Source organism: Lepisosteus oculatus, chromosome 20 (assembly GCF_040954835.1).
Source record: "Lepisosteus oculatus isolate fLepOcu1 chromosome 20, fLepOcu1.hap2, whole genome shotgun sequence".
NCBI lineage: Eukaryota > Metazoa > Chordata > Actinopteri > Semionotiformes > Lepisosteidae > Lepisosteus > Lepisosteus oculatus.
The window spans coordinates 791,899-806,907 of record NC_090715.1 but is presented as its reverse complement, the minus strand read 5'-3'; the positions used below and the strand labels follow the sequence as shown (position 1 = coordinate 806,907).

General features: G+C 46.2%; 1 protein-coding gene across 2 annotated transcripts in view; it reads right to left on the bottom strand.

Moving 5' to 3' along the window:
• Positions 1-15,009, bottom strand: part of cfdp1 (craniofacial development protein 1) — a 37,597-nt gene that overhangs the window by 13,798 nt on the left and 8,790 nt on the right. Inside the window, exons 6-7 of one of the 2 annotated variants that reach the window (XM_015368504.2) lie at positions 14,848-14,976; positions 1,912-2,200 (exon numbers count right to left, since the gene is read on the bottom strand). In XM_015368504.2, coding sequence (XP_015223990.2) covers positions 2,125-2,200; positions 14,848-14,976 — 205 coding nt within the window. In that variant the 3' untranslated portion in view covers positions 1,912-2,124. Of the gene's footprint in view, positions 1-1,911; positions 2,201-14,847; positions 14,977-15,009 lie in introns of those variants that run through there. The other variant, XM_015368503.2, reaches the window with a different exon arrangement.

The following is a 15,009-nucleotide window of genomic DNA, read 5'->3' as shown; positions in this document are numbered from 1 at the left end:
CCCAAGCGACTTGCAGCTGTAATCGCAGCAAAAGGTGGCTCTACAAAGTATTAACGCAAGGGGGCCGAATAATTTTGCACGCCCCACTTTTCATTTTTTTATTAGTTAAAAAAGTTTCAAAAATCCAATAGATTTCGTTCCACTTCACAATTGTGTCCCACTTGTTGGTGATTCTTCACATAAAATAAAAAATTTATATCTTTATGTTTGAAGCCTGAAATGTGGCAAAAGGTTGAAAAGTTCAAGGGGGCCGAATACTTTCGCAAGGCACTGTATCTCCCGTCCCTGAGAGGGGAGACCTGCGGTGGGGGGAAGAGGGGTGTCAGTATCTCCCGTCCCTGAGAGGGGAGACCCACGCTGGGGTGATGAGGGGTGTCAGTATCTCCCAACCCTGTGAGGGGTGACCTGTACTGGGGTGATGAGGGGTGTCAGTATCTCCACCAAAGGTGCCAGCTGCAGGTTTATCACCAGTGCTCAGCACATGGTCATGGACTTGGAACAACCCCAACAACAACAACAACATGCTGAATTTAACACAGATTTCACCCATCTGACTGGCCTGCCACAAAACGAGCTGTTAAACCTACTGAGAAGAGCACAATTCCCATGGTTTGACAGGCCAGCCAGACTAAACACTTCAAGATCACAAGACATCAGAAAGAAGACTTTTACTACAGAACTTACTACAGAGTATACAGTATATGACGCACTCCACACACCTCTGTTTTCTGTGTACAATTGCTTTGCTGGCTTTTGGTTAGCTTGCAAAGCCCTCAAAATAAAAACTTAAGTATGCTGGGCTTTGTGTCTAGCCACTGTTGCAGTGTTTCAACAAGAGCAGCAATTCCCACACTAAGTAGGATATGCTTTAGCTGCACACGCTTTAAAAGGGGCCGACGTGCACAATGGGAGTCATGTCCCTAAATGCAGACTGATGCACTGGACAAACAAGGATTTAAAGCTGTTGTGATGCTAAATCAATAACCAATTACAGCTTTTTGATGGACCATTCAGATAGTAACGTAGAGCAGAGGTGCAACACGTTTCCTGAGCTGGATTGTATATTGATGCCTCCAGATAACACAGAGGCATTTTGCAAATATACAATCACCACAGGCTGCCTTTCTGGAGGCTGTGCTAACAAGTAGTAATACTGCATGTGGCCAAATTATATTTCTGACACTTTATCAAATTAGCATCTTAACTAGAATAAAAACTAAAAATTCATGACTGGATAGAAGAGAGACCCAGCTAACCATCATAATATATTTTAAATACTAGTCAAGTCAGGTGAGCAGCAGTGGGAACAAGAGGCAATGATGCTCAGCGTATCCCAGACTGCTCTGCCAGGCAGGAAGGAGGCAGTGAGATGACCCTATAACATCACACCCGGCTGGACAGGAAAGGGCAGGTCACTGAAACCTGCACAGGAAACAGACACATCGCATCCTGGACCAGGCCTGCCTGCCCCTGGGCCGGGCCATGGAGATGAAGCTCACAGCTGTAGCCCCAGCCTGTCCAGCCACACAGTCCTGAAGCCTCTCTAGAACATAACCCCTCTCCCCACAGCTTACACACAGGACCAGAACCTTTTCTCCCATCTTAAAACTTAAGAGTTAACTGGTATTATTAACCATGAAAAGATTTACATTTATAGATTTATTATTGTTCTTATGACCTATACAAAAGGTAGAAATCTTTCCATCCAAAAACTGTACAAGCTGCAGCTAGCAAAGCAGCTAGCTTTTTACACCTCTGGTACAGACTTAATGGGTTTCTGATGTTTGAATTAATGAACACAGACAGTTCTGAAGAAGAGAAAGTAGGGCAATTAAATATGTATTACTGTAAACTAGATCTCTAGCTCACTGCAAACTTCTTACCCACTTCTTCTAACAAGTCAACAAGAGTCAGAGCACAAGAACTTGTCCCGACACTGAATTATTTATTTTGGGCATCTACTTTGGGCCTCAGTGGACTCCTCATCTTCACAGGCAGGAAGTTCCTGCTGCTGGAGACGGAGCTAGTACAGTTCTCCCAGATCTCTGTTCACTGGGAGTGTTGGGTCCCTGCTCATTCTGCACACATGCTTGAGATGCATTTACCACGGTGCACTGCAACAGGTCAGCCAACAAGAACTATACTGCTCTGGACTTTCAGGGCTTTCTTTGTAACAAAGTATTTGCACTTCCTCAGGAAACTGCAAAGAAAAAAACAGAAAAAAACAAACAGAAAACAAGAGGTTAAAGAAAACTGAAGAGTTACAACAAAACTCCCTCTGGCTTGCAAAGGCAAGCTCAGTATGGCTCTATCTATGCTCTCTCATTATTGTGCTTTTTTAACCAGTTCGAGGTCGCGGCAGGAAACAGCAGTCACGCAAGCTCATCTGAAGGCATGAAACAAATTCTTCTTCAATGAATGGCAGATTCTTACTTGATGTGTCAGCCAGCACAGAAGCCCAGCTGAATGCAGTGAAACAAGGAGGTTTACTCCGAGAGCCCTAGAAAGCAACACGATGTCTTAAGGTCTAGCGAGGTCAGATAAGACTATACTGCAGAACAATGTGCACATTTACTGCCTCCAAAAGACTGGAATGTACCAGTATAGTGCCACCTTCAGCATGCACTGACAAATGCATGTGTGTATGGTGTACTGACTGCCTAGATTTTTTGAAGAGTTTGTAGCTTCTGGCAAACACAGCCAGCATAGTATAACAGTCTGCTCATCGCTCGCATCTCGCACTCCTACAGCACTTTTCTCCTAGCACTGGTCCAAAACCACATCAAGTTAAGGGTTGACAAAACTACCAGAGAAGAGCAGGGAGATGGTACCATTTCTGGACCAAGTGTAAGTGCATTTAAAACTGAGAACAGGAGGCACTTCTTTCCACCGAAGGTTGTTTGGGTCCAGAACAAGCTACCCAACCATGCCGGCAAGAATGATAGTTAGATGAGAGCCTAGGCAGCTGCTAGCAACGAGACCAATTAAAAGAGTTGGATGGCCTCCTCTCCTTCGCCAACTTTCTCATGTTCTTTTTAGGCAATGCCCTGTACCTTAACATACTACAAACACAAAACTCAGACACAAAAGCACTACAGCTAAAGACAGAACAAAATGGAGTAGCACAGAAAAAAAAAAAACTTACTACATACAGCGACCGAAAAGCCCACTTCATCCTTGTTAGACGAAGTGAAATCTCTCGGGAGGAAGAGGCAGATACTCATCAGAGGGAGTCTTTCCTATCCATATCCCTGAGTCAGTCTCTCCTCTGCCCCGTCTGAACTGGTGCCAGTTATGTGCCAGACCTGTTTCCACACTTGGGATTTGCTGCAACTTGCACTGGCACTTCAAAGACTTCAAGCACACAGACACTGCTCTGCAGATAAACAAGCCTGACAAGGAGCTATCGCAGAAAGTATCCCCTATCCCAGTGCTGCCTGCCTGTTCAGGTTTATTAAGCACAGAAAAACAGACTTAATACCCAAACACAAAGCCGCAACACTGGAACTTTTATTTCTACATCTTTTAGTTTTTTTTATCTGTTTAGGAAGCAGATCTGAAAATTACGTTAGGGTGGAGCAGAGTTTGCAACTGAATTCTCTGAAACAATTGAGCAAAAGTAAGTAGAAAGAACCAGTAAAACTGACATACAGGAGCTGAGGTCCAACACTGACCATACCATTCCACCCACTGTTGGCTATTATACACAGCAACTTAAAGCACTGGATTATTCAACCTTGCTGCCTTAGGTTCAATATGTGCAGACAGATGTGCAGTGTTAACACTGAATGTTTGCTTTTCTGTTTCATCAATTGCAATTTACATAAAAACCTGCAACCAACAAAAAAACCAACAAACTGCTAATGACAATCTATTTATTATTTCAGGTGGGGAGCTGCATCAGCATGCGTAGGCTGCAAAGGAACAAGTAATAGGTTTATTCCATGCTGAAAAAACTCACACCTGAAGAAGGCTACAGGGCCGAAACGTTGCGTTTGCTTTCTTCTTTAAGCGTGGAATAAACCTAGTACTTTTATCTATTTAATATAGTGCCTTTCATAGTAGATCATCTCAAGGGTCTGTATAAGCCGAGAAAAGAGACTGACGTACACAAATTAAAACAAGGAAAATCAAACAGATTTTGGCCAGCAGGAGTGTTTTTTTTTAAATTAAATTTGGAAAAAAAAAAATCAAGAAATTCTTCTACTGCAGTCTCTTCATGTTAGGCTGGCTGGAACGGAGCTGTGCGCTCTCCTCTCTCCAGATGGTGCAAACACAGCCGAGCGCCAGGCCTGACATGTGGAAGCTCGCTCTGGAATCCAGGCTGGGAAAGACATTTCTGCAGCTGGAACACGGATCCCAGACACAACACCTCAGTGCTCTATACCATAGCCTCCTCCTCTTTTAAAGGGGCAGATCCAATTCCCTCTTTCCCATCAGGGCTGCAATGTATACAACAATTGCACTCGTCTGGTTTTCAGATGTTACTTCTCCTCTAGCCAGTTAAGACTGATTTTTTCATTTACAAAAGGAAAACACAGCAAAATAAAAAACTGCAGTTACACTTAAGTTAACCAGGCTTCATGGGCCACATTCAGTAGATGGATCAGCCAGAAGTGGAGTGTATGTCCCTCCTGGGGCTCACGGCTGCTTCAGCAACTCCAGACAACAGTCAAACACTAAAAACAGGAAATCACTGGAACACAAGCGCAGGGTTCAGTAGGAGCAGAGGGAATACATCTGGGATGTATAGCCAAGGCGGTCAGAATCCCATCACTCTCCCAGACACTGGCTGATAGGCAGGGCAGGCAGAGTGGAGTGGAAACAAGCAGGGGAGACAGCCAGCAGCCTGAGCTAAGAGTTCATCTCCCCAACATAATGGCAGAAGAGTGTTTGCAGTACAAGCCTCTGCCCCACTACTGCAAAATGACCTGAAACGGTACAGTAACACGCTTGACGAGAGCCGCCCGGGTCAAAGGGTTATCTCTCCAGACAATGACAGGTGCTCTGACACGCACTGCTCCGAACTCATCATGTCCTGAAGGGCAGAATAGCCACAGATCTCCTGGTAACACGTGTCGCTGTAAACAGAATGACAAGACAGGCTGACGGAGTGCATTCTCTCGGCAGGAATGTGGAGACAATCGGCGAGACACAGTGACCCCTAGCGCTCAAGAAAGAACAGCTGCACTCATGTCAGCTGTCCGGCTTTATTCTAGGTTCAATACGGGGCTGTGCAAGCCCAGTCATGGAGGGTCGCAATGCTGCAGGTCTCCTGGGGCACCACGAGAACTGGGGACAGATGTGAACTTAGTCCTGTTAAGTCGATAAATACACCAATTGGTGTATATACTTAGCTACTATTAGGTAGCTAAGTGTGCAGGCAAAACAAGAGACATTGTGTATCTCCAGGACTGGAGTTGCGCACCTTTTGTGTAGTAGTACTTTTTAAAAAAAATCGTCAGGCACAGCAAACATGAAGAGCTCAGAACTGAAGCCCTCCCGTGAGGGGAAGGCAGGCCGGCCAATGCGGAGTCAGGGCCGCCTGTTGCCATGGACAATACAGTTGCCGGGGACAACAAGGACTGCAGGAGTTATGAAGCTCTGACAAGATCAGGGAAGCCTGCTTTTCATCACTCTCCCTATTTATAGCCTGCACATCCCACCGAGTATTATTCATATTTTCTTTTCTTGCAAATGATCAATAGGCTTTTGTGATGCACAGCTTCAGTGTCAGCCCCAGCCTCTTTAGGCAGATTTATCTCTAGATCAGACCTGGCTTCATCCTGGAGGTTTTAAACTTAAGAAACACGTTTGCCTGCATCCTCACACAGCCCTGCCTGAAGCAGCACACAAACTGTTTTTTCTAACACTGATAATGAAAACAATATTTCCTTGCGGCTGAGGCCGCTTTAAATCTTGTGCTGGACATGTGGAATGTTGCAGGGCAGCACGCTGGAAACCGCGTCCATAACTCAGTGACAAAGATACAACAACTCATTTGTAAGACGACCAATTCATCTCACAGGGCTCCTTTTTTCTGCACAGGATAACACTTCAGATGAAATAAGAGCCGGGCTGTTGCCAGGCATTGTACTGGAGACACGGATTAAAAAGGATACAAAATAACAAAATGACTAAATTGCTCAACGAGCAATGGGAGGCGAATGCCAAAAAGCTATTCATGGACACAGCATGAGAACAAATTAGCAAAGTCACTGGTTCTGTGTGTCAAGTCCTGCGTCTGGATTCTGTGCTGTGAGAAAGATCCGAGAACGCTCTGTGGGCCCAGGCCTGCAGCAGAGGAGCAGATTTCTGTGGGTCTGAGGAATGTCGGGTTGTACCGAGAGGGCAAGATAATCAAGTCCTTTCGCTCCCTTGTTAACGACCGGCCCGGTCTTTGGGCTGGGTAACCTGCAGGAAAGGCCCTGGCTCCGTAAAGGATGGGAATTTCCTGACCATCTGACAGAGTTTAAAAGCAGAATCCGCCCCCTTGCGGCTCTTGCCTTCCTGTTCACAAGAGAACTCGCCGTTTCTCTCGGAGAGGCGGTGAACCACAGCACGGCGTGGACGCTGCAGGCCGAGCAGGGCCCGAGCCTGGACACCACCCAGGGAGCATGGGACAGGCTATTTTAACAGCTGACTTCAGCACTGGGGCTGCAACTAAGATAGATTAAAAAAGCACAGCAAACCAGTTTTTGAGAAAGAAATGTGACATTTTCTTCTGCAGAAGAGAAGAACCCACTATGCTCACTGGGAATGTGTGCAAAATAAATACATCTTAAATTTTTATTACATTTCATTTCTGTCTTAGTGCAGCCAATCTGATCATTCTATAGATAATAAAAGGAATCTAGCAGGTATATTTAAAAAGGCACGTTAAAGCCCAGCTGCCAGAAACAGACCATTTCCCTCCCCTTCCGTGCGGGAGCTAGGAAAGTGGCCATGTGACTCTGGCACACAGGAGATCCCACCCATAATGTGAGGTGAAGGGAGTCCAGGGGTTTGCCGCCACTTCCTGTGCACTGCTAGAGCCTTCCTGTTACTTGCCCATACACAACAAAGAGGGGACCCTGCCACAATAACACAGCAGCTTTTAAAGAAGACACGATGCGTAAGAGGTGGACGGTCTCAGAAAAAACTCTAGAAAAAGGTAGAGAGTACAGGTTCCACGGAGGAAAAGCGCGTTCGTACAGTAATACTGGAGGAGATGGATGCAGACTGCAAGTGCACTTCTTTCTTTTCTGATCTGGAGTGCCAGATGTACATCATTTTCTATTCATAATCATTTTAAACTACACTGCAACAAGAGCCCAGCTGCGGCATCGTGTTTATTGCCTGCGATTTTCTGCGTTTCTCAGTAGTGATGGTGCTGTGCCCAAGTCTAAGCCTGTGAGCAAACCCCTTCTCCCACATTCCAATTTATCAGCCACAGCACCTCGTCTGCAGGAAGACAGAGACTCCCAGGTCCTACATACGTCCAAACTGATGCAGAAAAAACCTTTCGGCTTCAGAGGAAGTGCTTCACTTGGGGTGCAGTCTGGAGGACTATGAGCAGCACCCTAATTTCTTCCACTGCAAGACTGCAGCACCACTAAAGAAAGCCTTAAAGAGAAGCAGGACAGTCGCATCCCATTATTTCTTGTTTGGATTCATAATAAAGCCTTTGTTAGGGATTTCTATTTTAAGCAGTCTTGAAGTGGGTCTGGGAACTGCCGTCCGAGGCCTGTAGCACAGGGAGTAGGACTCAGAGACATTCTGCACAAAGCAATAACCTAATGGAATTGTTCCAGGGCTGAAGGGATTTGCAAATGAATGAAAGCCCCTTTTCCTGAGCAGCTGTCAGATTGGATTCCCACACTGAGCTCAAGCATGGCCACAGGGAATCACCAATGGTTTCTGTTATTTGCTCTTGCAGCAACTCAAAACACACATGTATAAAGACACAGAGACATCTAGACATTGGAAACTTCATTTTCTTCAGAAAAGAGCGATCTGCTATAAATCAATACTTCAGAAGTTCAAAAGGATTTTTTGGTCCATTTTGTTGTTGAACTACGCAGATGTTTACGAGCGAGAAGCACTCAACTCCTTGGCCGTTATTTATCCACCCCTGGAACACAGCTGGCACTGCGGTGGGCTATGGTGATCTAAGTCCATGTCGACAGCCTTAGGTTCCCGGGACTGGCCAGTGGGCAGGGAGTACAATTACACAGCTGGACCTCAGCTGGAAATGAGGAGTCTAATGTTCTCAGTAGGACGTTCTGGCAAGCCAGGGGAGAGCAGACCTCGGCAGCAGGTTACAGCAGCACACTTGTCTTCCCATGGATCAACTCCCCATCACCCCTCAACACTCCTGGGTCCCATCAGCCTCCCTCCACTGCTGAGCTCACACAGCGTGGCTACCCTGCATCCTGCTCGTTAAAATAATTACGCTTAATCGCATGGATTTCAAGCTGTCTCACAAAGGCTTTGCCCCCGTTTCCATTCATTAGCAGACAAACAAATCCCTGTAAATCAGCTTAACCCCTTAAATCGCTGAAACCCAGAGGGTCCATGTTCTCTGTGTGTTGGGCACCTGAGCACAGAAAGGAAAGGAAGAGTTAAAACAGGCATGTAGAAAGGAAGTAGAAAGTAGAAAGGAAGGCTGTGTCTCGATGGGGATTACTTCATCTCTAGCCAAACTGTTCTGGAGGCCTGGATGTCAGTCACTGTCAGCCCTGTGCTCTCCACCATGCAGAGAGTCCCTTAGAAAGACTCGTTCTCACAGCCTTCCAGAAGCAAAGCAATCAAGTGTCGCCCTCCTGCACTCCAAAGAGCTGCAGAAGGAGACATATGTTTTTTAGATACATGCGGGTTTAGAACTGTGGGTAACGGCATCCTTGTGAGCTGGTTAAGACTGTAGTGGCTGCTGCCAAACACCCTGAAAACATCCCCTTCTCATTAAAAAATGACACCCAGCCCTGACTCAGATTGCTTCTGCTCCACCTTGCCAGCAAAAGGAAGGGATTTTATGGATCAATGTATCAGTCTTAAGTCAACACTTAACTAGAGCACTTGGCACTCTAAGAAAATGTTCCAGCACATGTGCTCTCTGAGCCATTGCTTCCCTTTGAAGGCTGTTCCTTCCCCACAGTTCCAGCCTCTGGGCCAACTGTGAAAGGGCTGCAGGTTCACACTGCCCCCAGAGCCGGACCCCGCTCCAGGCTGAAGCAGGCAGTTATTGTTACATCCTGAGATCCGTCTCAATAATCAGAAAGACAGCCTGGTGTGCAGTGCTCGTATACAAGCAATCCTGCTGCCCTGCTCCCAAGCAGAGAGGACGCACTGGGACCCAGCAAGGAAAGCCCTGAGGAAGAGGGCAGGGATCTCTCCTAATACTCTTTTTATTTTTTGCTTTTTCTGTGCTTTTGTATTTCAGTTGTTTTCTCTTATCTATTATTTCATTCTATCATTTGGCACATGACCTAAATCAGTCCTGCTCAGCTCTGTATACTGCTTGTACTTCATGATGGCTCACACTACACATCCTGAACTCCAGCTTGATGTTGTTACGTGTCATGTGTCAAAGTGTGTTGAACCCTTTTAGAGTAAGAGTGCAATCCAAGAGCATAACTTCTCAGACAGCTCTATCCAGTCTCTCACAAAAACTATCAACGAGAGAACACTTGGACAATGGTGCTTGTTTGAACTTCACTAACTTAATGACCTGCGAATCTTATCCTGCTGTTTCTGTAAGAAAACCAAAGAACTTGCTGCTCCGACAGCTCTCCAACGTTCCATAATTGAGAACCACTTTACTTTCAACAAAGGCCAATGGAGGACTTAGATTCATCCCCTTACTAATATCATAATAAACTATTTTATATAGCACCTCTAAAGGTGGCTTCTCAAAGCGCTTTACAAAACAATAACAAAATAAAAATGCTCATCTAAAGAAGAAGGTTCTGAGCCTGGATTTGAAGGAGTTTAGAGAAGGTGACTCTCTGATATCCTTGGGGAGAGAGTTCCATAGCTTTGGAGCATAACAGGAGAAGGCCCTGTCACCCACAGGGTATAGACGGGCTTGGGGGACAGATAGGAGACCAGAATTAGAAGAGCAAAGGTTGTGAGCTGGGGAGTCAGACAATAGCACTTCAGACAGGTACTGAGGCTCCAAGCCAAGCAGAGCCTTAGAGGTGAGCACGAGGACTTTGAAGTCGCCACGAAATCTGACAAGAAGCCAGTGCAAGGACTCCAGGATAGGAGTACTGTTAAGTTTAGCTTATTGTCATAGGCACAAGTGTAATTAAATGCTTATTTGCATGTATGATCCAATACAAAGACTTTAAGTAATTACCAAAAACAAACACAGAACAACAACGACATGTTATTAAACCTACAACTTAAAAAGAGTAATGAAGTAACGTGATCACTTGCACTAGGCCTGGTCAGGATTCTGGCTGCCAAAGTTTGGACATACTGGAGTAGTACTTTCCTTACTACTGGAAAAAAGGGCACACCTTTATACAGCGTGTGTACAAAAATAAACCACCTGGCCATGTGTTTGAAGCTCACTCCGGGACACGTCAGAGAAAATGTTGCCCAAGACCAGTCGACTACAAGGGGAGCGAGATGTACCAGACCAAGACAGCAAAGAGATGTTCAGTTCTTTAGAAGAACAGGCAGTGCATCAAGTCCCTTGCTGCTTACGATTTACAGGAAATTTAGAAAAGGCCAAACAAGGTGTCAGAGCGCCCCCTGGCCACTCGACTGTGCACCTCACTAACCCTAATTCCATAACAAGCACAGGTATCTCCCATACCTGTAGTTTATGTGCCCTGAAGGAGCCCAGCATATGGGCCATTTTCATCAACAGGACTGAGCCAAAGTCAGGGTCTGCCAAGGTTTAATTGGAAAAATGTAAATTCTGATCTGGGCTTGAAGGCTGAGTATTTAGCACAACAGTGATGGCAAGATATGCAAACAGCTGGCTTTTGTTTGGCACACAGGGACGGCAAGAAGAGCAAGAGTAAGGCCCAGCAGAAGGTTATTACCTGTAAACATTTGCCAAAGCAGGACGGGTATCAGCCAACCAAGAAGTGCCCCTCAGGGAAATACAAAAGCATTGCAAAGCCCACACAGGCTGCCGAGACTCAGCGGCAATGTTAATCCGCCTGGCTGGGCTGGCATTAATGTACTGCATCAAACAATCCCCGGGAAAATCAGGAGATTAAAACAGTGCTTCAAAACCGGGCTCCTACAGACACTACAGTTCAAGACAGGAAAGCTGAGACCCCTGGCAGGTAACTTAACTTTTATCTTGCTCTAGGTTTCATCACTACACAGCAATTTTATATTCAACTTGCCGATAGCAGTTTACTTTCTCAGTGTTACGGCAAAGTTTCCCGCATTTTTCTAGAAACTCAGGCACACAGCTGGGCAGCATTGGGAACTACAGCCAGTTGGAGAGATGAAGGGTCTGGACATCCACACCCTGCAGGAACCAGGCTGTCTCATGGCAGTAGGGGGTTCAAAGTGAGTGGAGTGACAGGGAAGAGTGCTCTCTCTCTCTGTACCAGGAGAGACAATATGTTGGAATATGATCAGCCAGTTGCCTAGTCAACTAACTAATTCTTAACTAACCTTCAAAGGGGTCTTGGGATGGCCCTGCATAAGTACGGGAATCTTCAGAAGGACAGCCTGGACAATGAGGGAACTCAGGATCGCTGCAGCAACCGAAGCCCAGAGAAAAACAGAAGGACAGGCCAGAACATGGCACTGCAGCAGCACTACAGACACAGGGGCGGTTCATCCTGCCTGTTGGGCTCAGGCACTGCACAATCTTTCAGCTGCAGAGACAAAGCCTCAATCCTTCCCAAGTTTCACAGCACAAAACTCGTACACAAAATCAAAACTACATTAAACAGCTGTGTACATCAGCAGATCTCACAATAGCAAGGTTGTGAAACACGCTTACTTAAGCCCTGTAATGCCAGTGCTCCTTGGTTCAGAGTCAAGAGTACGTGCTGTAAATAATTCAAGCCTCATTACATCTCCCAGTATTCGACTCTGGATGCAAAGCATTTTTCAAAGATACCTACGCTGCCGGATGTTTGAAAGAGTCATTTGCAGAGAGAGTGCTGAATCATTTTTTTATGGAGGGGCGGCCTGCTTGGGAAAAGATTCTGGCGATGTCACAATAAAGCCACATAACTGTGAGAAACAGTGTGTGGGTCCCAAACTGATCTGGAAATCAGGGGAAACTCAGGGCCCCCAGAGAAACCTGTTCACTCCCAAGACTAACAGTCTAAAAAGTCACGTTCCCACTCTCATTCACTCGTCACACTGGCTTTCGGCAATGCAGCTAGCTGATCTTTCAAAATGTGCTGTTGCTTATGAGGCAACCACAGAACTGGAAAGGTCAGCAACAAACCACTGAGTTTTATTTCTGCTCCAGTAACCAGGCAGCTCTACTCAGTTGGTGCAGCAGCACAGCTTTCAGCATCACTCCCTCGGCCCCCAGCTGATCAGCAAGACATTGCCTTGCTCAGATCTCCAATCCCCTGCACAAAGTAAGCTTTAGTGACAATCAGCGAGCTTGCAATTTACAGGCAAAGGCAGAAATAAAAAAAAAAGAACAAGCTGTTTCTTTAAGAAGTGCTATTAACTAAAACTAGCGGATCTCAAACCAGCACTGCGTATTTCTGGCTACGAGACTGCTGACTCAGCCCTTTCCTGCTCCAACCTCAAAGCACACTGCAAAATTTCCAGCTGGCAACAGCAGCCCAAAGCTTCTCTCCCAGGGAACCCGATAGGAATTTGAGAGTCTGTGTCAGGGCCTCTGCCACAGCCTGGCCTGGACTAGAACAGGACTGAGCACTGCACTTCAGAACGCTGGCAGCACCAAACACAAGTATATGCTGAGAGTGTCCAGTAAGTCTCATTGCAGTTTCTGAAGAACCAAGCTACAGGAAACCACGAAGCACTCAACAGATCAGGCCTGCAATTTTACACCTGGAGAGGTGATGCAGGCTGCATCCTCAATTGAGATCGCCTGGCTGAGAGCACCCCATACCCTGGCACCCCAGCAAGACCAGAGCAGTGGAACAACACTCTCCGTGCTGCCTGGCTGGCCTCCATCTTTATTAAGGAATTCTGGATCCTTCTGGCTATGACAGTTCTACCTATCAGGACTATGAAAGGACACTGGAATCTGAGTTTTAAAAACAAACCATTCCATGACACAATTTCTACTTTTTCCACACAAAACACTGACTAGCAGGTCCAAATCTCTCTCTCAACTCTTTAGATTGAAATCCCCTAAATCTCCTAAATCGCCTTCAGGAAGAAAAAAAAAACTTAATTAAGCACAACATTTTTTCCCATGGGGGCCAAGAAGATTAAAGCCATTTCCTGTTGTCGAAGGTAAGCAGTTCTTTAAACGCAGGAAGTGCCTCAGGACGCTCTGTTCTTCCCGGGGAGGAAAACTCTTGGCTGGAGTGCTGCTGACTGCCTCAGAGGAAAACACGCCCGTCCCCAAGACCCGTCACAGGCGAGAGGAGCCATTGGAACATCTGGCCCGTTCCGTAGTTGTAGCTAACGGATCTGAAAATCTCATTCAGCCTCTCCCTGAAAGAAGCTGGAGTATCAGCTTCAACAATATGGCTGGGCAGTTTCCTCCACACTCACTCGGCCCTTTCGCATAAACATGTCTTTTGTTGTCCTTCATAGTGACAGCTGTAGACGATAACATACCATGCGCTGAGAGCTGAGGGGGCCCAGTCTGAACTGAGCTCTGACAGGCTCTTCCAAACACCCAAATCTCCCAAAAGGGAGGATACCCTCCTCAACACCCCAGAACCAACACCAGGACAGTCACTCCCACTGCCACGCTTGATGCCTGCCATGTCTGAAACACACCAGCACCGAGGAGCGAAGTCAACAGAAAAAGTCCAGCTCTCTCAGGTTCACAACCAGCAGTCTTTCATCCCTGCAGAGCAAAGACTGTGAAGCCAGCTTGCTGGCAAACTAGCATTGAAAGGTTTGTGTGGGAGCGATGACTTTTTTTTTCAATTTCTCAAACACAGCGACAGTAAGACATGCAAACACTGTTGAAAGCCCTTTCAATGCCAATGTCGCACAGACCAGTCCTTTAACACGACACAAACAAGCAACTTTCATTCATTTCATCTCACATCAGGGTACAGACTCATCTCAACCGAAGCGCTTTCACTTTTGTTTTAAATCTTAATTTTCACATGGATTTGTTATTTGTTATGGAGGGAGTTTGCTAAGAGCCCAGGGCAGCTGAGCAGCGGAGAGAGGATGGGGGAAGGAATACATTAAGATAATAAAACCAATATTGATCTTTCATTCTGGGAAGATTATTTTCTGTTGAAGAGCAAAATTATGGCATTGGACTGTGAAAGTGTTCTAAAAAAAATCAATAGTGGACCAAAAAAACAACACCAGCCAATATCTCCTGGTATGGAGGATGCCTGCACCGCCTCAGTCTCTTCAACCGGACTGAGAAAGCCTGGCGAAACCGAGGAATGCTGGAATTTCTTTTCAAAAAAGCAAAACATGATGTGAGAAATGCTTGCCTGCTCAGATTTCTTTTAACTGATGGCTGGTGTTTGCTTTTCTCAAACAGGAGCTGGAATAAGTGAGATAAAGTAGCCGAGTAGTACTTCAACCACATTAAGAGCATCAGGAGAAACTTGCAGCAGTGTTCAGGTTGTGTATCAGGATTAGTCTGGCAACAGGCACTGCTGGGAGAGAGGGGAGCATGTTCCCATCAAGCCCAGTGCCCTGGTGCCCCTGTGCGAGTGAGCAGGAACAGGTGTCTAAGGCGCTCAGGGGTACCTGGGTCCAGGTGTCAGCGTGGGGACCACTGGCTTGGTCGGACCTTTCTGCTGCTCTTTCTCCTCCTCCTCCTTCTTCTTCAGAAATGACCTTGCTTCTCTGGAGTCAGCATCCACCTCCTTTGTCACCCTGGGAGAAATTATTGCAAGGAAGATCACAAAC